Raw genomic sequence first — 24,619 nt, forward strand, 5'->3', positions numbered from 1 at the left:
ATGTCAGGGAAATGGTGGCAACATTAACAGAAACAGGCAAGTCATGACAGGTTTTTTTTTCTTGGAAAGGTGTGTGTGTGTGTGTACTTTCGAAATTGACTTTTGGGAGACAGGCTGTCTTTGAGGGCCTGGCAGGCATCTAGGTGAAAATGTCCAGCGGGCCCCTGCACATGTGAGCCAGGAGCTGAGGAGAAAAATGGGGGCTGAAGCTCTAGATTTTGGACTCATCCCCGAAGAGCTGAGCCAGAGCCAAGAGGATGGATGAGACATCTGGGGGACACCCACACTGAAATTGGAGATGCACAGCCAGCATGAGCAGGCTCAGAGCAGGCAACAGAGGGCGCAGTTAATGTGGGCTAGTGCTAGAGACGATGGGAAGTACTGTCACATGCTGTGAGGGCTCACAGTGGCCAAGAACTTTGAAGACATTGGATGTCACCATGAAGACATCAGTGGCCTTCACGTGATAAGTTCTATGGGGTTGAAGTGAGGGGAGCAGGGCCACCCTTAACCCATGCAGCACCTTTGTGCAAAAAAATTTGTTAAAGGTGACTCTCAAGATGCTTTGCTTTCCACCATCATGAAATTGTTACAATAAACTGATTTTATTAGAAAAAGGCACTTAAATGCCATGTGCTGGAGACATGTAATAAATAAACCTGCACAACTGTATACTGTTCCCTTCCGGGGGCAAGGTGGGGGGGCGACAAGAAGAAAGTGGGCGAGGATAATAGTAGGCTTGATGGTGATGAGAAAGCGAGAAGAGCAGCCTGGGGAGGTAGTTAGATCAAGTGGATGGTTTTGCACTGAGGACATAGCAAAGGTCCTGAGGCACTGATTCACATTAACCAAATGCACCAGATAATGTCATTGTTTCTGAAGCTGACGGATTGTGTCTTAGCTGTTAGCCTGGCCCCCCAAACTTGGCAGGAGAGAAGCGAGCTAATTCAAAGAAAGGAGAGGAGAGGGGATGCAGACCCTAAGGCAAGGAATTGACTTTCAGAGAGAATCAGCTGGCTCTTCAGAGGAAAGAAGGAAGCAAGGAGCCATGGAGACAGGATAAGTACCATGGGAGCTCACATCTGCTGGCTCCTGTCTTCTTGGTGAAGGAATCCGGGCCAGGTGTGACAGTTGGAGAGGGGCAGTGGTCCACTTGCATGTCTGCTGTAGCCATGGTGGGGGCAGGTGGGTTGGCAAACTTATGAGGTGAGCAGAAGGTGGGCTCTGTGGCAGGCATACGCGAGTGGGAATGGAAGCAGACCCAATCTACAGGGCTACACGACTATCCCCAGAAATGCCTGACAGCAGGCAATGATCAGGAGCAACATTAATCAAGAGGGAACCCAGGAATTACGCCAGGCGCAAAGACTGGTCTTACAGCCCCAACCCTCGGCACATTCAATTAATGTAGCCCCACTTGAGGACCTGGTGGCTGGGTCTAACCCTGGAGAGGCACTCAACTCCTGTCTCACCCGTCCGCACAGCCCTCTGGGGTGGCCACGGTTCCAGCATGCTGGCAAGTGACTGGCGTTGGGTAAGGAGGCCAACTCCAGGAAGAGGGCCTCTGTCGAGGCCAGACGCTGCTCCCTGCCCCCAGGGTGGTTTCCTTCCCTCTTCGTGACTTGGCCTTCTCCTGTCCCTTAAACTGCATGTGCTCCAACACACATGCCAATCAAGGCTCTTCTACCCTGGACCTGCTCCAGTTCTGTGACATCTCTCCAGATTTGGGGGAGCCAACCTGCACCCGATAGTCTCAGAGCAACTGAATCTTGGTTTGTATTGGGGTGTTGGAAAAGCCATGACGTATTTTTTCTGGTTTTCGTTGCAAAAATGCGTCATGACTTTTCCGACAACCCAATCCATTCAAAGGGAACTAGAGAATGTCCTCAGCCACAGAGAGACACACGTTCTTGAAGACCTCATAGTTGTACACTCGTCCTCCCCGAAAGAAATGATAGAGACCCACGAGTACACACAAATATATAACGAGATATTCACATATGGGATAGTAAGTTCCCTGCAGGGGGAACACAGAGGGTGAAATACGGCCAGGCAAAAAAGGGCTCTTCCCGTGAAGCCCCTGCACCTGTCCTGGCCACCAACTTCTTAGGAGGTTATGCTTTCATCACCATGTCAGCCCACTACTCCTGACAAGGGCATATCCCCTAGTGCTCTTGAAGGCCATGGTCTGACGCCAGGGATGCTCAAAGTGGGCCTGGCCTGGCCATGGTGATATCAGGCAGGGGTGGGTGGTGGGCTGGGCTGGTGTAGGGACATCCCATCGAAATGTAAGAGCGGGTGAGCCACTTCTATCAGTCTCTGCTAGAGGCAGTCCATATACAAATGGTGTTCAGCTTTGCCTGGTGGGTCACACTTCCCCAACCCCTCTGTTTATATGTCGTGGGGCTCCATCTTAATGAGGGAAGTGGGATTGAATGGGGAGAAGGGAGCTGGGGTTGGGGATCTAGTCAGCAGGCTCCCAGATGTGGTTACACTAGACTCAGCCGTGAACATGGACCCTGAGCCTGAGGACAGCTCAAGTTCAGCCACCGGGGTCAGCCCAACAGTGGGGCGGCTGGGAGCAGAGAAAGCCTGGTTTCCCAGAAGGCTCGGATTGTGGGAAGCCCTTGAAGCCATGTGGGTCGGAAGTGGCTGAAGGTGAGCCTGGTCCCTCAGGAGTTCCCTCAGGGTCTCTTCACGAACTAGCAGCCCCTCCATGGGGGCCCCAGTCACCATGCCCTGCACATATGAGGAGGGCCTCAGTGGCCCCTCCTTGACCCCAGGGGCTGCTGTGGCACCGGAAGTCCTGATGAAGGCAGCAATGACAGTCCCCGAGGGCTGAGAGCTGGACCCCACTGCTCCAGCCCCTGAGACCAAGGGTGCTGCCGGATTAGTCGGACGGTTGGCCCCAGCCAGAAGTTGGGGAAGGCCACTGAGAATCAGTGGAGTCCCTGGTGCTGCCACCTGGTTTTCTTGGAAACTGGTGTTCAGGGGGAAGGAGGCCTGCAAGGTGAAGGTGTCCTTCAAGGTCGAAGCAGGTGGAACACTCTGGAGAAGGAGCTGAGTTGAAGCAGTAGTACTGGCAGGAGGCCCGTTGGTCAGCACTGTGGTCAGAGGGATTGTCTGCAGGGTTAAGGCTGAGCCTGACCCCACAGGGGCCACTCCTAGGTGGATGTTGCTGGGCACTGGAGAAGCACTGAGAAGAAACAGACAACAGATTTTATTAAGGCAGGAGGCATCTCCCAACTGGCTAGAAAGGAGGGCACAGGAGGAAAGGAGCCGAAGGTGTTTTGTTTCTTCATTGCTGTTTCAGCTAACCTTTATTGAGTACTCGGTATAGGTCAGGGACACTCAAAAGGATTGACATGTGGTCGTTCCCTCAATCTTCAAAACAGCCCATGAGTTGAATTAGATTAATCTGATGTTACAGCTTGAGGAAACTGAGGCACACAGAGGTTATGTCACTTGCCCTAGACCACACAGCCAGTAGCAGGGACTCACATGTAGGCTTTCTGACTCCAGAGCTCATGTTCACCACTTCACCCTACTGCCTTCCCTCCTTAGAAGACCAAAGACCATCTCAGCGACCCATGCCAGCGTAGTGAGAGCTACATAACACACAACCCAGACAAAGCCCAACCTCTTAGGGAAAACTGGAAGCACTTCGTGTGGACAAGAAGTACCAAGAGCTTTCTGGGTGGACCTGGAGGGCCTGAGGAAAGCAGAGTGGGCCTCTCCGTAACATTCTCTGCTGCTCCTTTTCTGGAGTGGGGGAAGAGCCCAGCTGTGGAGGCCCCTGATGGCTGCTTGCAGAGCATTCCGGGGTAATAGCAACAGCCCCAGCTGGCAGCAGAAGCCCCCCCAGGTCAAGTGCTGCCTTTACCATGACTTTGGTGTGTGGATTCAGGCAAGCTGCTTTCCTTCTCTTGACTAACTAATGCCCCACTGGCTTCCCAGGGACTCTGTGTGGGTCTCATGAGACTGGACAGACATAAGAGCTTTGCAAGAAGTTGAAACCGGCCCTCCAACCTGAGGTACTATGGGAAGACTCGTAACAGCTTGGGTGCCCTTACCTCACAGCTTTGGTGAGTTTGGCCTGGCTCTCCGGTGGAGAGACAAGCACGGCGGAGGTAGTGGGGATCTCCTCATCTAGAGACAGTCCTAATTCCAGACTCGCAGATGGCTGTAGACCAATGTGCTGAACCCTCGGCTTTTCCCAGGGAGGGCTGCCTTTGCCCGGGGGCGTGGGCCTGGATGAGACCCTGGAGCTGGCTCGCCGGGCAGTGCTTGTGGAGGAGGTGGAGGCAGTGGAGGCCTGAGGGGATGCCTCTGTGACTTCACTTCTCTCATCCTCATCTTCAATCACCACTAGGTCCTTGGGCATCTCCTTAAACTGGTACACCAGCCTCTGTCCTTCCACTTTGGCAAGAATGCCCCTTTGGTAGTAATATCTGGGGTACAAGGGGTTGGGAGTTAGTCAGGGACAGTCCGCCCTCCAGGGCAGGGCCAGCATGAGGTGGAGGCTGGCCAGGAGCCAGATGGAAGGCCAAGGCCAAGGGCAAGAGTTTCTTGGATTTGAAAGGCTTTTATGCAATTTCTGATATCTACCCTTGGGGAAGCAAAGAGTCCAGGAAAAGGGGTTTCAAATGCCAGCCCCCCTCCTGCTTTGAGGCAAAGGACAGGGGTGAGCGATAGATGGGAGGGGATGGATGAATGATGGGGGGTTCTGCAGTCCTCCAGGCTGGGAGACCAGCTGTGGATAACTCTGGCCCACCCCCCTAGATCTCTGGCTTGAAGAAGGTGAAGGAAGTCCTTCTTGGGGACGGGAGGCCCTAAAATACTCGTCTCCTATCAAAAGGGAAAAAGCTAAAGACAGAGCTGCAAAAGGAAGGATACTGTTTCTCCCAGAGGGGGTCTGGGGAATGGGCTTTGGGGCAAGCAAATGGGAAGGTGAGGAGACCCCAAAGTGGGAAGGCCTCCTTGCACATGTAAGGAAGAGCTTAGTGATTCCCCCCAGGGCAAGGACCCCCAGCAGCTCCTACCTTAGTGCCCGCCCCATTGTCTCATAGTTCATGTCAGGCTTGTTTTTCTGCTTTCCCCAGAGCTTGGACACAGCTTTGGAATCCACCAGCTTGAAGATGCCTTTCTCTCGCTGGGTCCACTTGATGTACTTGGGGCAGGTGTTCCTGTCTTGCAGAAGCGCCAGGAGGAACTCCCACAGATAGATGGTGCTGCCTGCGGAGGGGCAGGTGGTGATGGGGAGGTTCAGGCACCTTGGCGCCCTTCCCACCTCACCTGACTCCCAGCCATACCTTTGCCATCCTTAGATTTCTTCCGTATGGGGATGCTGGGGTCAGTGACAGGTGAGGTACTGCGGTTACCCTTTGTCTTCCTGACTGTGAGGAGAAGGTGCGAGAGCAGGATGAGGCTGAGGCCATGGCCAGCATTCCAGGGCAGGCTCCCGAAAGGGAGGGCCTGGAGCTTATCGAGTTGAGTGTGACAAGGAAGAGCCAGGTCACCATGGCTGGAGGCCCATGGTCCTATCCCTCAGGTATGTGCACGTGCCCAACGGCCCACCCTCATTTCCAGGCCCCAAAGGTGGACCAGCACACCGCTACAGTGGGGGGCAATGGAGAGCTTCCACGTGAGTAACTCTTAGATGAACACAACCCACCTAACCTACTTTTTTCAATGAAAAGGCAGCCTAAAGGTGTGAGTGGAGTGCACCACTGGGGTTTTGGATGCCATGCTGACAAGGCAGTATCCACCAGCCATCACCCAAGTAAATCAATAACAGCGCGGCTTGGGAAAGCCCAAAGTCCTCTTCCATATATGGCCTCGGCTCCCAGAAGGAAGATAAGCGCGCACAGCACACAGCAGAGACCCCCAGGGGGCCAAGCCTGGTGTCTAAACATCCAGCCTAGGATTCCACCCATTGGGATCACTGGCACTTCTGGAAGAGTTTACATTTATGCTGGGCAGACAGGAGCGGCCTGGGAAGTGTCAGGCTGTGGGCAGGCCAACAGATGAGGCCAGGTTTTACCTATGAGAAGCCTTTTCATCCATTCCTGCCATACCAGAGAGCTTTCCTCTTAATGTGTCTGTGAGCCTCCACCCACTCACTCCTATGGCCTCCCTGACCACCCCTCTCCTACCATCCACCCCCTTGAAGACATATACACACGTACACACACACTTTCTCCCTCCCTCCCTCCCTCCCCACCTTTCCCCTCCCCTCCCCTTCCCTTCCCTTCCTCCATCCTTCTTACTTCTCTTCTTTGATTTTCCAGTGTTCTTGGCACTTTCCTCTCTGGGGACCTTCTCCTCCAGAGAATGTCCCTCCTGGTCACCAGTGTCACCAGCCTGGTTCAGGGCATTGGGCTCAGAGACAGGAAACAGGTAGTTGGGCAGAGTGACAGCTGGAGCAGGGTCTGAGTCCGGAAGCATTTCAGAGGTGCTAACTGCAAGAAAAAAGGCCTGAGGTGGCTGGGGCCCAGTGCAGGGTGGGAGTGTGGTTTCCAGAGCTTGAGAGAATGGCAGGCTCCTGAAGAGGGCAGGGGTGACATTCCCCTCAGCCCTAGACACAGGATACACCTAAAAATGCCTCATGTGTCTTACATCATGAGAAGAAACATCTGCAGAGCTGTGGTGGGCATGAGCTGGCCTCAATCACAGCTGCCACGTTTTTTTTTGTTGTGAAATACACATTTTTTAGAATTTGTTTCAGCTGTACAACACAGTGCAATAGTTATACTTTTTACCCCTCGAAGTGCCAACCCCCTCCCCCAATCCGCCACCCCACTTTCCCCCAATATCATACATATCTATTACAATTCCCTTGACTCTACTCCCACACTATACTCCACGTCCCATGACTATGTATGTATGTATGTGTGTATATATATATATATATATATATATATATGTATATATTCACTTATAGTTGACATACAATATTATACAACATCAGCTTCAGGTGTACAGTGCAGTGATCAAGCCTCTACCCCATCCATGAAGTGTTCGTCCTAACAAGTCATGTGACCATCTGACACTACAAAATATTTACAACATTATTAATTATATTCCTCAAACTGTCTTTCATATCCCTGTGGCAATATAGTAGTTACCTATTTATGCACAGCTGCCACATTTTGAGCCTACTGCTGGTGGTGGGGAAGTTCCAGGCGACACCCAGGGTAAAGGGCCACCTTGATTTAGTCATTCACTCATTTTTACAACTGAAAAGGGCTTTCAACATCACTTGGCCCAATTCCTCTGCTTTCCTGATGAAGAAACTGAGACCAAAGACAGCAGGGCCTTGCCCAAAGTCACACAGCAAGTTGGTGCCTGGTAAATGTAGGCACTCAGTAAATATCTGTTGAAACCTAAATGAATATTAGTGACAGAGTCGGGATTAGAAATGCTAAGACTCTTAACTTGCAGCTTAAGGACTTTCTTTTCCACACTGTATCCCAGCTCCCCCTTGGAAAGGGGCAGTTAGGGCCAGGGATCCTCCTGTGCAGTCAGGGCAAATGTTTGAGGGGGTCCCGGGGGAGGAGCCTGCCTTGGGGGCCTTCTGGGGAGGGAGGGCCAACCTCCAAGTACAGGGGAGGGATGAGGAGGTTCCAAGCCTGTTACATTTTAAAATAAGTCACACCCTGCATAGCCCTTCTGGGAGTCCTGCAAGAGAGCAGAAGGGCCTGACGTCACCCTGGCCAATAGTATTCAACCTTAAAAAGAAAGGAAATTCAGACATGTGCCACAAGATGGACAGACCTGGAGGACATTATGCTCAGTCAAATAAGCCAGTCCCCAAAAGACAAATATTATGGTATGATTCCACTTATATGAGGAGCCTAGAGTAGTCCTATTCATAGAGACAGAAAGTAGAATGGTGAATGTCAGGGGCTGAGGGGAGGGCAAAATGGGGAGTTGTTTGATGGGTAAAAAAGTTTCAGTGAAAAGAGTTTTGGAGATGGATGGTGATAATGGCTGCAAAACAATACAAATTAACTTAGTACTGCTGAGCTGTACACGGAAAAATGATTCGGTGGTCAATTTTATGTGTCTTTTCCCACAATTTAAAAATTGGGAAAAAAGTCACCCTGGCCACCTTTTCCTCCCCTGTGGTGCCCTCTTGTTCCCTCCCATTCCATTCAGAGCTCAAGAGCAGGTTTACATGTATGTCAGTGGGTGTGAGTACCTATGTCTAACATGCACATGTGCCTGAGAATCCAATACACAGATGCGATCTTTTTAAATGGCATTTTGTATTGCCTTGAGTTCAGACACTGGAATTCGGACTTACAGATCTGCTTCTCATCCAGGATGTTGTTGGGAGACTCAACATTGAGCAGGACTTCAGTGGTTGACATGGTTTGTGAGGTTGCTTCATTTTCATCTGGTTCCAGGTTCCATGGGAGGGGGGAGAAGAAACGTTATCTCAGGGCACAGGGCGGAGGGTTCAGCCATAACCAGGGCCAGCCCAGAGAATGATGCTAAGGAGCCAATGGACAGCCAGGAAGAGACAGCACACCACCTCCCACCCTAATCATCCACCTTTTCTCTACATGCACCCCAGCTGTCTCCACCCCCCATGGTCCCCCTCTATCTCAAAAGATCATGAATCCATTTAGATGGCCTCCTGCTCTATGAAGTGGTACTACCTTTTGCTTGGCCTAACTGCCCCACGTCATTTCCAACTGTTAGGGGCCTTGCTCTTGCTGCCTGTGTCGCTAGAAGCCGTTGTCCGCGACTGTTCCCTGAAGACAGAACCCCTTTCTCCTCCCCACCTTCCCTGCCCAAGAAGGGGACAGACCTGCCAGCAAAAAACTACCCTCCAGGATCTGATCCTGCGTCATGCACAAGGTCCGGTCCGTTATGATGCCATTGTGAACGTCGTCCAGCTCCAGTCCTGAGTACAGATGCAGTAATTCGGGGTAGGGTACCTGCTCCACAATCACAGCTGGGAATACTGAGGGGTCTTCCAGCTGTGGAGAAGAGCGGGATCTGGTTCAAGACCCACCCGCCTCTTCCAGGAAGCCCTCACTACCGGCATCTGGCCCTGCTTGCCCTTCCTAATTTGAGCCCTCAGAGGCTGTCCTTTGTATGGGATGACATTACTCTGGGTCCAGCCTCACTAGGTGATGTTTTCAGTGAATTCTTAATTAATAGAGATGGGTTAGCTCTGCACACCTGCACTCAGTGAAAAACGAGCAGTTTTAATTGGTTGTAGTTATGGGCTAATCCATGGCCATGGTTGGTGCTCAGTCTATGAGAAGGGTTAGGCTCATTCTGAGGCCAGTGGGAAAGGATTGGTCAAGGGCAAGGGGCTCAATCTATAGTCAGGTGAAGGACTCAGCCAGGGTCAGGTACCCAGAGTTAGGGGATCAGATTGTGGACCTCTTAGGGCTCAGTCTGTGGCAATGAAGATGGAAGAACGGAGGCATGATAGAAGTAGAAAGGTAAGAGCCCAGCCCCTGCCTGGGTGGGGGAGACGTTCCAATTTACAGCTTGATTCAATGGGTGCATGGGGACACTGTTCATGTTAAGGGGTAGCCCAGGAGGAGGAAAAACAGGATTTTTGGAGAAAGGTAATGGGGGAAGTGTCTAGATATGGTGAGTTTGAGGTTCCTTCGAGATATTTAAAATGGAGAGACCTCTCAGGGAGTCAAAATATGTGTCTAAGAGCTCAAAAAGATGGTTACTAAATCCCTTGGAGTGGAGAAAATCATCAGATTGTGAATCCGGCCCCTGAAGGACATACTGTTCTACAATCACACAAAGCTAAATAAAGATGGAGTGTGACTGTAACTTTTTAAAAAATTATGTATCAAAGGAAATACACCAGAATGTTCATAATAATTATATTTTGGTTGTGGGATTTTGGGTGTTTTTTCCCCCTTTCTTTCTACTTTTCTACACATCACAGTAGAAAAGTAGAAAAGAATACTTTCCAAATTTTCTTTCATGAGACTTCATGATTTCTTCATGGAAAAAGAGTGGGACTACTCACTTCTGCCTAATGTTCCTGAAGGATTCAGAAGAGTAAAAATTGATAAAATGCCTTTGGGTTTGGCCACTGGGCAGTCACCCTGGCTAGAGCAGTTTCAGGGGAATGCTGGGGTCCCAAGGCACATTACAATGGATTGCAGAGAGGACGGACTGAGGCAGGCAGTTGGGTGTAGTGATTAAGGCCATAAAGTTAAAAGCTGTCTGTCCAATATGGTAGCCACTAACCATAGTAACTATTTAACATAAATGCAAAGTTTTTCAAGATTAAAAAGTAGTTCTTCAGTTTCACTAGCCATAGTTCAAATGCTCCATAGCCACATGAGACTAGTGGCCCCATACTGGATAGTGCAAATATGGACTACTCCTAGCACCTCAGAATATTCTATTGGATTGTGCTGGTCTAGAGCCAGAGTGCCTGGATGTGAAACCAAGCTCTGCTACTTACTGGCAAGTTACCTAACCTTTCTGTGCATCGGTTTCCTCATTTATAAAATTGGGGTGATCATATTATGGACCCCATAGGATTGTTTAAATGGATCAATACATATAAAGCACTTAGAACAAGGCCTGGCATACAGTAGGTTCTCATTGTTTTACGTATCAGGGGCTTCTAAGAGACTAGTAACATTTTATTTCTTAACCTGGGTGGTGAGTTCATAGGTGTTCATTTTATAGTTATTATATATATACCGGGGGTGCCAAAAACATGTATACAGGTGGACACTTCGGTCAGTGTTGCTCAAACAGTAGTTTGCTGTAATCAGAAGTGTCTAGATGCTGATGGTAACCACTTTGAGCACCTCTTCTAATCACAGAAGTCAAACGTGACTTGTATTCATCTTTTGTTATCCATATATATTGAGTATTACATTTCTAATACAGTTTTCCTTTCTTAAAATGTGTATACATTTTTGGCACCCTCTGTATGTATGTATGTATGTATGTGTGTGTGTGTATACATATCACATATGCACATATATGTGATTTATGAACTTTTGTATTCATGATACATTTTGCAATAAAATTTGTTTCCTAAAAAGAGGGAGACAAGGGAGGTGAGAAAGTAAACACTTTCTCTACGCTCCCAGACTATGCTGGGGAGAAGAAAGGTGCTAAGAAGGTGGTATTTTGAAGGAGATGGGTGGAAGAGAGGGAAGGTTTTCTTTTAGGGCTGGGGAGACCTGAAGATGTTCTTGCTTGAGGAAAAAGGTCTGGGATGTCTGAAATACATAAGAGAGAGAGGAGGTGATTGGTGGCTTGAGGTATTGAAGGAGGCAGGAGAGAAGAAATGAGGTATAGGGGCAGGAGTTACTCTTGGAAGGAGGAGGGACACTTCTTTCTCCCAAGCCAGTGGAAAGGAAATAAGAACAGTGATGTTATCAATAAAAGGGAGGAGGGAGGGAACCGGAGGGCATCCTTGGTTTTGAGCTTCTCTGTGGATTGGAGGAAAGGCTGTCTGCTAAGGGTGCAGGGGCACGTGGGTGGTCGGGGCATATGGGGTTGGAAGTTTCTATGAACAGCCTTTATGAAGAACAGAAACAGTTGCTGAGTGGACTAGAAACAAGTAAAAACTGATTAGTGGCATTGAGAACCCATGTAAAGGTAGATATTTTTTTTCCCTTTCTCCTCCCATAATGCTTTCCACGAGGCTAGGCACGTCACAGATAGGTGTTAAATAAAACTGAGCAAGCAACTTTAGGTAAGACCCAGCTGGACAGAAAGTACAATGTACTCAATGCCCACTAGGGGGCAGCCTTTCGTAGGCCACTAAAGATTGGACAAAGTTTTCTGCCCTCCCAAGGATTTAGGATAGAGTGCTTTAGAATTAGGCTGAAGTGCCCTTAGAGATAATCCGGCTGCATCTCTTCTTGCTGAAGATGAGGAGATGGCATCCAGATAGGGTAGGGGACAGGGCTTGCCTAGGTAACACAGTGGCCAAACTGGGATCAGAACCCGGGACTCTTGACTCCTAGTCTTTCGTTCCTTTTATCGTACCTGGCCCCTCTTTTCCAGTTGGTGGAAAGAGGGGACTGGAGGGTGGCGATGAGTGTGCCAGGACACCATCCAATGGGTACAGCTAAGTGCACAGAAAATGTGCTCTCTTAGCCCCAGTGCAGGGCAAGGTATGGAGTAGGGGGGATCTAGGCGCTGAAAGTCTGTCCTATTTTCCAACTTCCTCCATGCCAGAAGACCTCATTTCCAGTTTATTCTGAATCTCAGATCGAGGCTGAAAAGACGGTTATGGAAGCGTTCATCAACCAGGCTAAAGACATGAATCATGAAGGTGCCAGGAGTTGGACTCTGCCCTGTGATTCCAGCTGTCAGTGTTCACTCTTGCTATGTGGTTGTCCCAGCAGTTTCTCACTCTGACACTGGGGTGAAAGGAAGTAGCTGAAAATGCACAGGGAGGTCAGGGCACACCTGTGCATTCCGCCCACGTTGCTGACTGGCCGACAGCTCAGCTGGTATACTTAGCAGCTGCTTGGCTAACTTGGTGACTGTACGTGCCCTGTAATTGCACGTGGGCAACTGGCTTACTAAATGACTGCCTGATGATTACTGACTGGCCGCCTGAGTGACTAGCTGGCACACAGTCTGGCTGGCAAGCAGGCCCAGTGCCCCTGAACCCAGGAGGTGTTTGATCAGTATTTGCTGACCAGCTAGCCAGCCAGCCGGCTGTCTCACTGGCTCTCTGCCTGCCTGTCTTTATCTATCTGATCATCTGTGCTGGCTGACCGGGCTCTGTTCTCTGGGGCCATACCTGGTGTATGTCATCCATCCCGTTGCTTGCAAACTCAAAGATCAGGTCACTGGGCTGCAGGGTAATAGCCATGCTGTCTTCTCAGAGCTGAGAGCAGGATTCGCAGGGCCCTCTGGAGCTGCGGGGTTTTCCTGATGAAAAGATGTTGCTCAGGTATGTTGGAGCTTAGAGCTTACACCCTAAGCCACAGTAGAAGAGGGAGCTGGAGTAGCTGGTAGCCTAAGCCGGGTTCAAGGCTGCATGCTGGGCGGGGCCAACTGCAGGAGTGACCTAGAGAGAAGGGCAAGATGGGGACAGTGAGTAAAGTCACGTCTATTGACCTCTGTTCCCAGGAAAGCTGGTGAACCCAGAGGGACCCGGCCACACCAGGGCACACTGCCAGTAGTGGGATGGCTGAAAGGAGAGGGCAATGGGGGAAGAAGGTGGAAAGAGAAGAAAGAAGACAGGTGAAAGAAAGAAGGAAAAACAGGAAGTTAACTGAGTCACCTCCAGTGGGAAGTGGCCAAGCCTCCGTGCTAGTCTGTTACCAGCATTTGTACCTCAGCTGGCCATGAACATACACAGCCTCCCTCTCTTCCCTCCCCCACTCCTCTGGAGAAAGTGACAGATAGAGGAACTTAGGTCTCTCTCTACCCTGAAGATTAGTCCCCAGGGTGTGGCCACAAGGGAAGTCAGGGCCTCATCAATGGGGCAATAGCATGAAAAAGCACTAAAATTCCCCTGGCTAGGGAAAGAATCTTGTGCCGAGAGTGGGGGGATGGGGGGGACGACACATGGGTGTACAAGGTGCTTCTCCATACTCTGCTTGCCTCGGTTTACCTTGGGAGTGCGGGCCACTGAGCTCTGACGGGCAGAGTCTACAGAGGAAGAAATGTCTTGTGAGACCTGTGTTGTCAGCCTGACCCTGCTTGTGGGGATGGGGCTGTTAGACTTGGCCACGCCTCCAGAGAGCCGGGAGACACAGGGACAGGTGGGCCACGTGCTCTGCGCACTCATCACCCCACCACCACCGCTGCCAGCCAGCGAGATTGGCCTCTGTGCTACTTGTGGGTTTGTGTTCCTGGTTCAGCTTTGCTTTCAGTTTCAAGACTGAACTGTCACCCTGGGAACTTGTGAGGAGAGCCCCGGCTGGAGGAGGGGCCCAAGGAACCCTCCCCACGCGCCAGGGCCCCTGCTAGCCCCCTCCCCCCTTTTTCCAGGAAATCTGTCTGCTGTCGCCCACATGGCTCTCCTCTCCCTGAATGCCTCTCGTGCTTACAGTCTGCACCTCAGGCATTCACAGGGCACCTGGGCCTCCAATTGTTTCCTGTGCTTGCTACTCTTGTACGCCTTGTCTGAAGCTGCGGTCACACCCATGCTTGCCTCCCAAGGCCCTCACTCCGGCTCCCACGTCCCTCCCGCCAGTCTGCCCCGCTCCTCCAGCCCTGAACAGTTGGGCTTCTCCGCTTCCAGGTGCCAGGTCTTTGACCCTTATGGTTCTGTATTTTCAGTGGTATTGTGTGTGCATCCATGTAGTAGGTCTACATACAGCCTGGTTCAACCATGAGCGCCTGAAGAACTGGGCCCACACACCATAGTGGGAGCATCACACTTGACCCCTACCTCCTTGCCACTCCTTTGGTAGTGACAGAGTGACAAAACCTTCTCCTAGTGTGGAAAGAAATGAGGAACTTCAGAGGGGCAAAGGGTAGGAGAGGGAGAAGGACCATGGGTGACCTCCCTGATGACCGCTGCCCTCACAGGAGACACCCAGGCCTCTCCCACTTCCTTTCCGTTAGCCCACAGGGCTGGCTCCGCCCTCTCCCCACCCCCATCATCACACCCACACCTTTCCATCCACCCCCAACAAAAAGCTTTGAGAAGTCACTCAACTCGACCTGTCAGGTCTGAGTTTCCCTTTGGGTAAAATGAGACTGATGGCTGCTAGGACAGAGAGAAGGCACTGGTGCAACCACGGTCCTCAGTCCCTGCCCAAGTTCCACCCCTTCCACCCCACCCCACCCCACCCTACACTGAACGTGACCACATCTCCATCTCTCTAGTGGCCTGAGAGGCCTCCCAGGGCCATTTATGCTTGGAAGGTCTGTCTCCCCCAGCCAAAGTGCCCAAAGCCCGCATTCCTGCACCTCCAGGCCCTCTCCCAGACTGCCCCCAGGAAGCGGTTTCTCAACTAATCAAATGAAGGGCTATCACTTTCACCTAATCCTACTTTGTCTAAACATGAAATTTCTGAAACTCCTGTGGCTGCTCCGGCTCTCCCCAAGGTCATTCCTCCATGGGCCTTCCCTCCAAATTTGCTCATCTCTTTGGCTTCCCTTCACAGATCAGTATTTCATGTTTCTGAGTTCACTGCCTATGATCTCACCCTGTAGAACTTCTGTGCACCTTCTTTACCTTTCCCATTAGTGGTATCCTGTGCTTGGTTGGCATGTAGCAGACAATCGATTCATGTTTGCAGAATGAATGAACACAATGAATGAATGAATGAATGAATGATACTGATCAGTTACGACCTGAGGCATGTTTACTGGACAATAAATATATCCATGTGTACATTGGGTGTGGGGTGGGTATCATGTACTCTGGCTTATATGAGAGAGGAATGTGTCCACTCTGTGTTGCATCTGTATATTTTTGCATTTAATTTACAACAGGAGTTCACTGTGGGTGGGCAAACACACCGTAGATATAAACATGTGCAGGGTGTGCCCATGTGTCCCAAGTGTGGGGACCTATGCGTGAGAGCTTCTGTGTGTCAAAGGGCTCCCGTGGTCAGGCCATCAGGGCAGCAAGCTCATGTCACATAAAAGAGGCTGCAGTGAAGATGGGGGTGGGCTGCCACTACCGCTCCACCACCCTGAAAAGTCAAAGTCCTATGCTGCCCAGGGAGAGAATGTCTGCAGAAGAATATGTATATGGCCCATGAGTCCCTGAGGTGAGCCCCCGCAAGGTCCACTCTGCTAGGCAAGTGCTAGTACAGGGGAGACAACACTGCACTGTATCGCATGGAACGCTTGGCCATCAACATGAGGAGACGTTTGAAATAAAAGAGACTAATCCAATTGCATTCCTTAAGTGTCCACATATGTCTAAGTCTCTAAATTAAGGACTTGGTTGGTGCATGTCCCGCTGGCCCAGGTCTGTGAGTACTGGGAGACTGCACCTAGCACCCACAGCTGATCCTGGTGTCTTGTTCTGCCAGAGCTCAAGCTTGAAGCTAAGGTGAAGGGGTGCAGGGGGAGGAAGTAGCTGTCCCACTTGTCTGCTCTCTTGGCTAAGGCTAAGCAAACTCTCCCTTCCCCTCCCCCAAGGAACCTTCCAGTCCAGAAAGTTTCTGTCCTTCCCCTTCAGATGTTTGAGGATTTGAAAGTGAGAGGTGGGGAGAGGCTCATTTGCATGTTCACTCACTCTCCCCAGCAGAGGAGTGAACCACCTCCCCAAGTCCCTCAAAATAACCTCCCTCTCCCAGGAACCTGAAACCAAAGAAGCCATCACCACAGAAGGCCCGCCCTACTGGAGGCCAGAGAGGCCCACAACCAGGGGCTCCCCTCCCCAGTGTCTTTATAGACACATCAGGACTCAGATTCAGTGGCCCAGAGCGCCCTGGACGCTGTCTCGCCAGCGAATAGGGGGCTAAGGAGTACACACAGACTCTTGGCTCAAGGAATCGAGGTGCCTGGAAACCCTTAGTAACGGGTGGTGAATTTCACCCCACCCCGCCTCATCACTGTACAGCTCCAGTCAAAGTCCGCTCCTAGGGTGGCAAGAGCTCCACCCTCTTGACACCTTTCGAGTCCACTGTGGGATCCCTGGCTTCCAAGGCCTGTCTGTCCTACTCGGGCTGAAAGCAAAGCTTCTGTGAGAGCGTGTGGCCCCTGGACACTGTGTGTGTGAGTGTGTGTGTGCCACCGGAGGGTGCAAGCAAGCGAGGGCGCCTACATCCCCTCTGCCTGCAAATGCACACCTCTGGTTCTTTGTGGTTCTGACTGCATTTCAAAACAAAACTAGCAAAACACAAGTGGTTTGGGCTGTTCCTGCGTCACCACAGCTGGACCCCCTTCTGATGTAAAGACCCGTTCTGGGGTTGTCACTGGAACACATCAAGCGGTGTCCAGCACCCACCTACCTGAGCCTCCTCTACAGGAAGCATCCCCTATGTGAAAGCCACGTCCACAGTCTCCGTGGAGTGAGTTTAAATCTACACCAGTTCAGCTGAGCCAATGACTCTCATTGCATTGCTAGTAACACCCATGGCATTTTCACACACACGCCAGGAAACATGGGGGCCAGATGGTCAGCTGGGCTACAAAGCTGAGTTCTCCTCTTCCAGTTCTTTGTCCCCTCTGAGCCAGCTCTCACTCCTAAAATACCCAGTCCCCATGAAACCTTTCTGGAATTCTCTGGAAAGGAAGCGACAATTTCCTTCATGCCATTTCCCACTCCCTCAACACTCCTCCCCCACAACCACAAACAAAATGGAAACTACCCCAGGAATAGCTGTACCCTCCTCTGAAAAACAGCCCCTCCTCCAGCTAATAGTCATCCAGCAGCAAATTTGCATGCTGCACCACGTGACCAATGGCATGTATTTAAGACACAGAGGGCCAGAGTCAGGGATCCAATCTCTAGCCATGGACGGAGCAGAGGTAACCCATCCGTGGGTTTCCCACACAACCTTGATTCAGATCACGAGCTGAACTCTCCTCCTTGAGTAAATGCCCAGCGAAGGGGCCTCAGCCACAGCTATTTCATCGGCTCTTCTCCTCGATTCCTTTCTTTCCACCACCCCCACCATTTGAGATGAAATCAGGAAGGGGGTGGGGAAAATAAAGGTTTTGCAAGCTCTGTTGGTTGGGGTTTCTCTGTACTTATTTACAAGAAACCCAGTTTCCTTCTTTGGCCCTCGGTCACCGCCTGATTCCAGCATAGGGCTTGTCACAATTCTGGTGGCGAGGTGGGCCCACAGCTCTTCTCCAGCTGCCCCCTGCCCTTTCTCGGCTCCAGTCTTGTCCCTACATTCTCAGGCCCTGAGGTGTCCCAGTGGAGGCGCAATTAGGGCTGCAGGAGATAGCAGACCACAAGTAAAGAGATGTCCCCTCCTCTTTCTCCAGGAGAACCACCAGCCCACCGATGGTGTGTGGTCTACACTGTCCAGTTTGGAGGAAGAGGAGGTAAGCCCTCTCCTGGCTAAATCCCAACAAGATGTCAGCCATCTTTCTGGGCTGTGGTTTCTGTCATCCTTAAAGCCGGGTGAGGGCTGAGGGTAATCCAGGCTTAGCAGATGCTCACCGGGAAGTCCTTGGTGAATAAAGATGGTGGTGGAAAAGCACTTTGAAAATTAAAAAGCACTCATCCAAATGGCGAGTTTTAGGTGACCTCCCAGAGAGCAAGGGAAGCTGGGAATCCCATGAAGCGCTCCAAACCCCCCCCCCCGCATTGTCTCCAGAATAGAGGCTGGGGCTGAAGGCTCCCAGTTACTGGCTTGGAAGGGGCTGGCTCCTTGCCTGGGTTGGGGGCCCTGCAGGGAGGAGCAGGCTGCTGTGGTTGGAGGAGTGCTCCCAGTCCCCTGTCCTCACCCCCTTCACCCCGCCCTAGCCCTTTAGGTTGTGGTTATGTGGCAAGAAGCCCAATAGGGGAGGAGGGGTAGACAAAGGTGACTGACAAAGGGAACCTGTTGCCCCAGCTTCCCCGACTCCCAGGGGCTGCCTGTGGCCACCACATCCTTGTCTCTAGTGCTCCAGGAACAGGGAGGAGACAGAGGTGCCTTAAGTAAGATCTTCTGGAAAGTGAAGGACAAGCTAATGAGTGGGAGAACACACTGCAGGGAAGGGAGGACAACACAAATCTGGGGCAGCTACTGAACCCTAGTACGGTGGGCTGCCAGCTAGAGCCTAGAGGGGACCCCCAGAGTCCCAGCAGACCGTAAGGACATGGGCCTGTCAACCAGAAGATCCAGCTTTGCCTTATGGTTCAGGATGGTCCCCTTCCTCCTCTGTGAAATGGGGACACCCACCCTAGCTCAAAGGGTGGTTGTGGCAGGCCCGTGGGAGGGGCACAAAGCCAGCAGTTCTTTCGGAAGACTGGTTTAGTCTGATGTATGTGGGGAAGAGATGGAAGGAGGCCAGGTGGGGCAGCTAGATCCCAGGAGGTAAATCCCAGAGCCACCCTGGGCCGGCCGAGTGGCACGATGGTTAAGAACTGGCTTGGGATGCCAGAGGGCCCCGGTTCGGATCCCACATATGAGGGCCAGTGACACTGCCCTCTACAGCTAAGATGCTGAACAACAGCTCAACCTGGAGCTGGGCTGCTGTGAGTTGCTGGTGACGGTGTAGTCTGCAGCCTCTGCTACAGTGGGTTGCCATGGGCTACCGTGTGTAGCCAGCAGCCAGCGTGAGCGGCCAGCAGCCACCATGAGCGGCCGTCCAGAAGCCGGCGACTGATCTGCCTCGCCCAGGAAGAGCGCAATGATGGTGCCAACTTGGGCCAGTAAAGCAACGTCCTCCACAACTAGACTGAAGAACAAAACAACAGCAACTTGTCTGTTCCCCTTCCCCCGATTCCCCAGCGCTGTTCCCATCCCCCAATTTGCCAATAAAATCTTAAAAAAAAAAATCCCAGAGCCACCCTAAAAGAGAAAAATGACAGAGTGTGGAGTAATACAGTTGTGGAGACCTCAAGATGTATAGCCTGTTCTTGCTGTAAGACTGTTAAGAGATTTGAAGTGATGAGGGCAAAAAATACGGCAAGAAGATGAGTTCAACTTGGGCATTGAGAAGGTGGGATGACCTCAAAAAACCAGGATTAAGGGCCGGCCGAGTGGCTCAGTTGGTTAAGAGCTTGCTCAAGGGTGTGAGCTCTGAGCAACAGCGGTTCGAGTCCAGCCTGAGCTGAGCAGCCGCTGAGCTGCCAACAGGTAGCAGGATGGCTCAGCTAAAAAAAACCAAAAAAACAAACCAGGATTAATGATGGAAAAAAGAGGACCCAAGGAATCCTTTTGCAAATACACACACACACACACACTCACACACACACACAACCACCCCAACAGAAGGGGCCTAGACAGGCCTTCAGTGGCCAAAGGAGCAGGCTTGGCCTGGTGAGGCTGGCAATCTGGACATACTGTGGCAGAAAGTTGCATGTGCCGAATGAAAAGTGGCTTCACATGGCACACACTCCACCCCACCCTGCCCCAAGCAAGGCCTGCTGGCTTCCATGGGCGTGTGAGGAGGTGAGAGAGGGAGGGGACACAAACACTGACCAGAGACTGATTAAATCCATGAGTGGGTTTTTTCGAAGCTGGGGTAATCTGTGACTCAGCACTGACAGTATACTAAGTCAGATCATTTTTTATTAAAGGGACAGTGTCTTTTGTCAAAGCCCCTGCCAGCATATGTTCAAGAAACTGAAGCCAAAAAAAAAAAAAAAGGAACTGAGGCAGTCTCCGTGCTCAGATCTAGGACTCCCCCAGGTGGGAGGGGCCACGCTGAGTTGGCTGCCTGCTTGCTTCTGGGTGCCCTTCCAAATGCCCCTTCTCCCCTGGCCACTTCCCAGGTCAGCGAAAGCAAAGGGCAGTCCAGTGTTCCCTGCGTGGAGGGGAAGGTGCAAGGAAAGATGAGGTGGAAAGACGGCCTGTTGGAGGGTGAGGTGGGGGACGTGGACTCACAGGGAGGACAGCCTCAGCTCTGATATCACCATGAGCTCCCAGGGGTCTCCTTCTCTCTCACCCATGCTGCTGAAAGCCTCTCCTTGATTCAGAGCCCCAGGATGTCAAAGTTAAAAGGGACCTGAAAGATCTCACATCCATCCCTCTTATCATCCAGCGGCAGACACCAACTTCCCGAAGGAGAAGTGACTTGCTCAAGGTCACACAGCTAGTTGCTGTGACTCCCAGGGGATCTTTCTTCCTCCACTCCTCATTGTCTCTCAGCATCCTCAACAAAGTCAACCCTTTTCCTCTGGTGAGTATGGTCAGCAGCCAAAGAATCAGGGCTGGCAAATAACAATGAGGCCACGCATGTGCAGAACACACTGAAGTTTTGCAGCAATTTCCCCACCTCAGTGCTTTTATTCACACTGTCTCCTAGGCCTGATATGTCCTTTCCCAATTTTCTGCGGTTCCAATTCCCACACGGCATTCAACAGCTGAAGCAAATATCTTACCTGCTTTCTCCCCACCTGACATAGTCTCTCCTCCTCCTCCTAACACTTTAGCTTGACTTCTTAGACTAAAGCAGGAGTCATAAACTGACCCACAAGACAAATCCAGCCCGCCATCTGTTTTCGTATGGCCCGTGAGCTAATAATAGTTTTTACACTGTTAAAGATTGGGGAGAAAATCAAAAGAATATTTTGTTCCACATGAGAATTATACAAAGTTCAAATTTCAGTGTCCACAAATAAAGTTTTATTTGAACACAGCTACTCTCATTTATTTATGTACTGCCTGTGGCTGCTTTTGCATTATAAGCTGAGTTGTTGTGACAGAGTTCGTATGGGTCACAAAGCCTAAACTATTTACTGTCTGGTCCTTTGCAGGAAAAGTTGACTGACTCCTGGACTAAAGGTTTCACTCCTCCCTTCGGTGTGAATACATTCATCAAGTTCATTGCTGAGAATGTCACAGGGACTCAAAGGTGCCTGGAGGGAGGTGTGGAACACCAAATACAAACTTGGCAGCTTTTCATCACCAAGAAAGTCCTGGCCCTGGCTTTGCCCATGGTATGACCTTGAGCAATTCACTTCTGTTTTGTGGGCCTCAGTTTCCTCAGCTGCTCAATGAAGAGGTTGAGCTGTATGGTCTAAGGTCTTTTCTAGCCTTATGATTGAGAAAGTCAGCCATCTGTTGCATCTCCACCTCACAGTTTTGAGCAGGCACAGTCCGGATCATTTTCTCTCTGAACAAGAGCTTACAGAAGGTTCCCCTGCCCAGCTGTGGTTTTCCGCTGCCACTGTGGGCCCCCCTGACTCCATACTCACCCGACCCACCCCACCCTTCCCTTCTGCTGACCTGTCGGCTCGTCTCTCAGAATTTCTCTCCCTGCAAAATAAAGATGGCCTCCTCTGAGAGAGCTTCCCATCTGATCTGATGGGCCAGAAGCCTCCATTTTTTTTGTGGGGGTGGAGGCAGGGAAAGAAGGGCTCTCAGTTCTCACCAGCCTCCCAGGGCCCACAGCCGACAGGCAGGAGGTAGGGCCAGCTTTCACCGCACCCAGGCTCTGCCAGAGGAAATAGCCCCTCTGCCACTTCCTGTCCCAGGGGTTTCAGCAGTTTCCCCTTCAGGGCCCTGTGGCCCTCCCAGCCCCGCCCCTGCCCCACACAGGTCAGAGAGTACAGAAAAGGGAGGGGCCCTTGGGGTGCGTGGGGAGGATCCCTCACAGGATGGCTGAGGAGATAGCTGGCTGCACAAGAGGACACTCCAGCAGCTCCTCTGCCACCTTGCTTGGGCTGGGGGAGCAGGGACCTGGGCGGGAGTTGGGGCTGTCTCCGCAAATCCTCTCCTATTAGCAGATGAGAAGAGGTGAGTTCATCACCTTACCTAGGACTTACCATGGGGACACAGTGAGCCTGGCCTTAGAGAATTGGGTAAGAAACTGAACTATAAAAGCTGCGGTCAATGTCCACCTGGACTTAGGACCAGCCTTGGTGGCTTCGGATGGAGGGGTGGGTTGAAACAAGAGCGTGGGGAAAGCGACCGACAATAGGAGTTAATTTGGAGGGGCAGGTGACACTAAAATCAATGTTATTTCATAATTTTGCACGCTATTGTCCCTAGCACCAATGGACAGAGGCAACGATGGAAAGCAAAGTATTATATATGGGTCAAGGGTAGTGGTATTTTTCTGGGTGAAGGAATAGGAAGCTATCACATTCCATAGCCAAGGCTGATTTGGTGTGGTTACTTCCACTTGTAAATACCTCCCAGATGCCCTTGCAAGGTGGGGCTCCTAGCAGTGGGGCTCTGTGCCCATGAGGAATCCTGTGAGGAGGTGACCAGCTCTGCCAAGCCTTCCCAAGACTATGGGTCAGAGGAGCAGTCGCAGCTTGAGGCCCTGGACCTCTGGCCAATTGCCAGTCCTCCTGAGGTTGCTTCATGATGATGGTTCTAGAAGCCCTGATGCCTAGAATGGGGGCCTACAAGTGGATAGACACAATCAGCTTCGTCCCCCTGTGGTAATATTCTTCCATGAGTTTCAAGTAGTAGTGAGAGAAGCTAAGCCGCCCCAGAAATGATCGTTCTGGGTGTGCCAACAAAAACTGGATGGGAAGAAGATCTTGATACCTCTCTTGGCTCTGAGAGGTCATCCATCCTCTTGTGCTTTTGGCCAAGATACCTGCCCAGCCAGGCCTCCCGCCAAAAGAGCAGAATCCAGGTTTCCCTCTTCCCACTCCCTCCGCAGCCTCCCAAGGCAAATAGGACCCAGTGCCCCAGTAATAGGGCCTTATGGCCCAGGAGTGCCTGCTCCACACAAGCCTGTTTCTCCACCCCTGCAAGTTGTAGTAAATACTGTTTCACAGCTGGTATACAGGATGCCAAGGAAGCCTCAGAGACAACATCTGGATGTGCACCTGGGCTCCTGCCAGCCCCTCCCAACATCTGCAGTGCAAACCCAGGGCCAAGGTTTGGTTACAAGCCCAACTCAGAGCTGGTGGCACGTGTTTGGAAAGCACATCTAGATTGGGAGGAGGGGGTGGAAGCACTTGAGATCAGTGCCAGCTCAGGGCAAGTGCTTGTGGGGTTTGTACTGATCTGAGCTAGTGCTGCACCCAGGATGGCAAGTGTGGCCACTGTGACCTCAGCCATGGGCCTGTTGAGGGAGGGGCAGAGGGGCGTGGTTACTTGTTTAAATGTGGGCAAGATTTTCTTTTGCGCCCTCTCATAGCACTTCAAGTTGTTCCCTCTGCTTCCGGGGAAAGGGGCCAAACAGTGAATGTTAAAGGGTAACAGGGCGGAGCACAGGGAAGGTAGCAAGGACCTACATTAATTGGGTACGAGTTGTGGGGCTGGTGCTGCGCCAGGCATTTTACTACGTGGGTTCTGTCCTTTAATTCTTACAACAGCCCTACAAAGTAGCTAGTCAGCGGCAGAGCTAGGGTTTGAGCCTAGATTTATTTAGAACTATTTTGCCTTTTGAACTTTGTTTACAGTGAAATCTCTTTTGGTAATAATCCTGTGTTAATAGTTCAATTTAAAAAGCAGCAGAAGTAGAAGAAACCATCAACAAAACAAAGAGGCAACCAACAGAATGGGAGAAGATATTTGCAAACACCACCTCCGATAAGGGGCTGATATCCAAAATGTATACAGAACTCGTACAACTCAACAATAAAACAAACAATCCTATTAAAAAATGAGCAGACATGAACAGACACTTCTCCCAAGAAGACATACAAATGGCCAACAGATATATGACAAAATGCTCAACGTCAATAGCTATTAGGGAAATGCAAATCAAAATCACAATGAGATATCACCTCACACTGGTTAGAATGGCTATCATCAACAAGACACGTAATAATAGGTATTGGAGAGGCTGTGGAGGAAAAGGAACCCTCATACACTGTTGGTGGGAATGTAAATTGGTACAGCCACTATGGAAAACAGTATGTAGGTTCTTCAAAAAATTAAGAATAGAATTACCATATGACCTAGGAATTCCTCTTCTGGCTATGTACTTAAAAATTTTGAGGGCCGGCCAAGTGGCGCGATGGTTAAGAACTGGCTTGGGACGCCAGAGGGCCCCGGTTCGGATCCCACATGAGGGCCAGTGACACTGCCCTCTACAGCTGAGATGCTGAACAACAGCTTAACCTGGAGCTGGGCTGCTGTGAGTCGCCGGCGACGGC

At 51.1% G+C, this 24,619-nt stretch overlaps 1 protein-coding gene across 6 annotated transcripts in view; it reads right to left on the reverse strand.

The window, feature by feature from the left end:
• Positions 1 to 585: 585 nt before the first annotated feature.
• ELF4 (E74 like ETS transcription factor 4) overlaps positions 586 to 24,619 on the reverse strand; it is a 40,420-nt gene continuing 16,386 nt past the window's right edge. For 3 of the 6 annotated variants that reach the window (XM_019653957.1, XM_019653956.1, XM_019653958.1), the window contains exons 2-9: positions 12,776 to 12,906; positions 8,819 to 8,990; positions 8,309 to 8,401; positions 6,270 to 6,461; positions 5,313 to 5,396; positions 5,043 to 5,235; positions 4,074 to 4,451; positions 586 to 3,196 (exon numbers count right to left, since the gene is read on the reverse strand). In XM_019653957.1, coding sequence (XP_019509502.1) covers positions 2,392 to 3,196; positions 4,074 to 4,451; positions 5,043 to 5,235; positions 5,313 to 5,396; positions 6,270 to 6,461; positions 8,309 to 8,401; positions 8,819 to 8,990; positions 12,776 to 12,847 — 1,989 coding nt within the window. In that variant the 5' untranslated portion in view covers positions 12,848 to 12,906 and the 3' untranslated portion in view covers positions 586 to 2,391. Of the gene's footprint in view, positions 3,197 to 4,073; positions 4,452 to 5,042; positions 5,236 to 5,312; positions 5,397 to 6,269; positions 6,462 to 8,308; positions 8,402 to 8,818; positions 8,991 to 12,775; positions 13,046 to 13,594; positions 13,864 to 24,619 lie in introns of those variants that run through there. The other 3 variants (XM_019653952.1, XM_019653954.1, XM_019653955.1) reach the window with 2 other exon arrangements.

The sequence above is a fragment of the Hipposideros armiger genome, unplaced genomic scaffold (assembly GCF_001890085.2).
Source record: "Hipposideros armiger isolate ML-2016 unplaced genomic scaffold, ASM189008v1 scaffold_210, whole genome shotgun sequence".
NCBI lineage: Eukaryota > Metazoa > Chordata > Mammalia > Chiroptera > Hipposideridae > Hipposideros > Hipposideros armiger.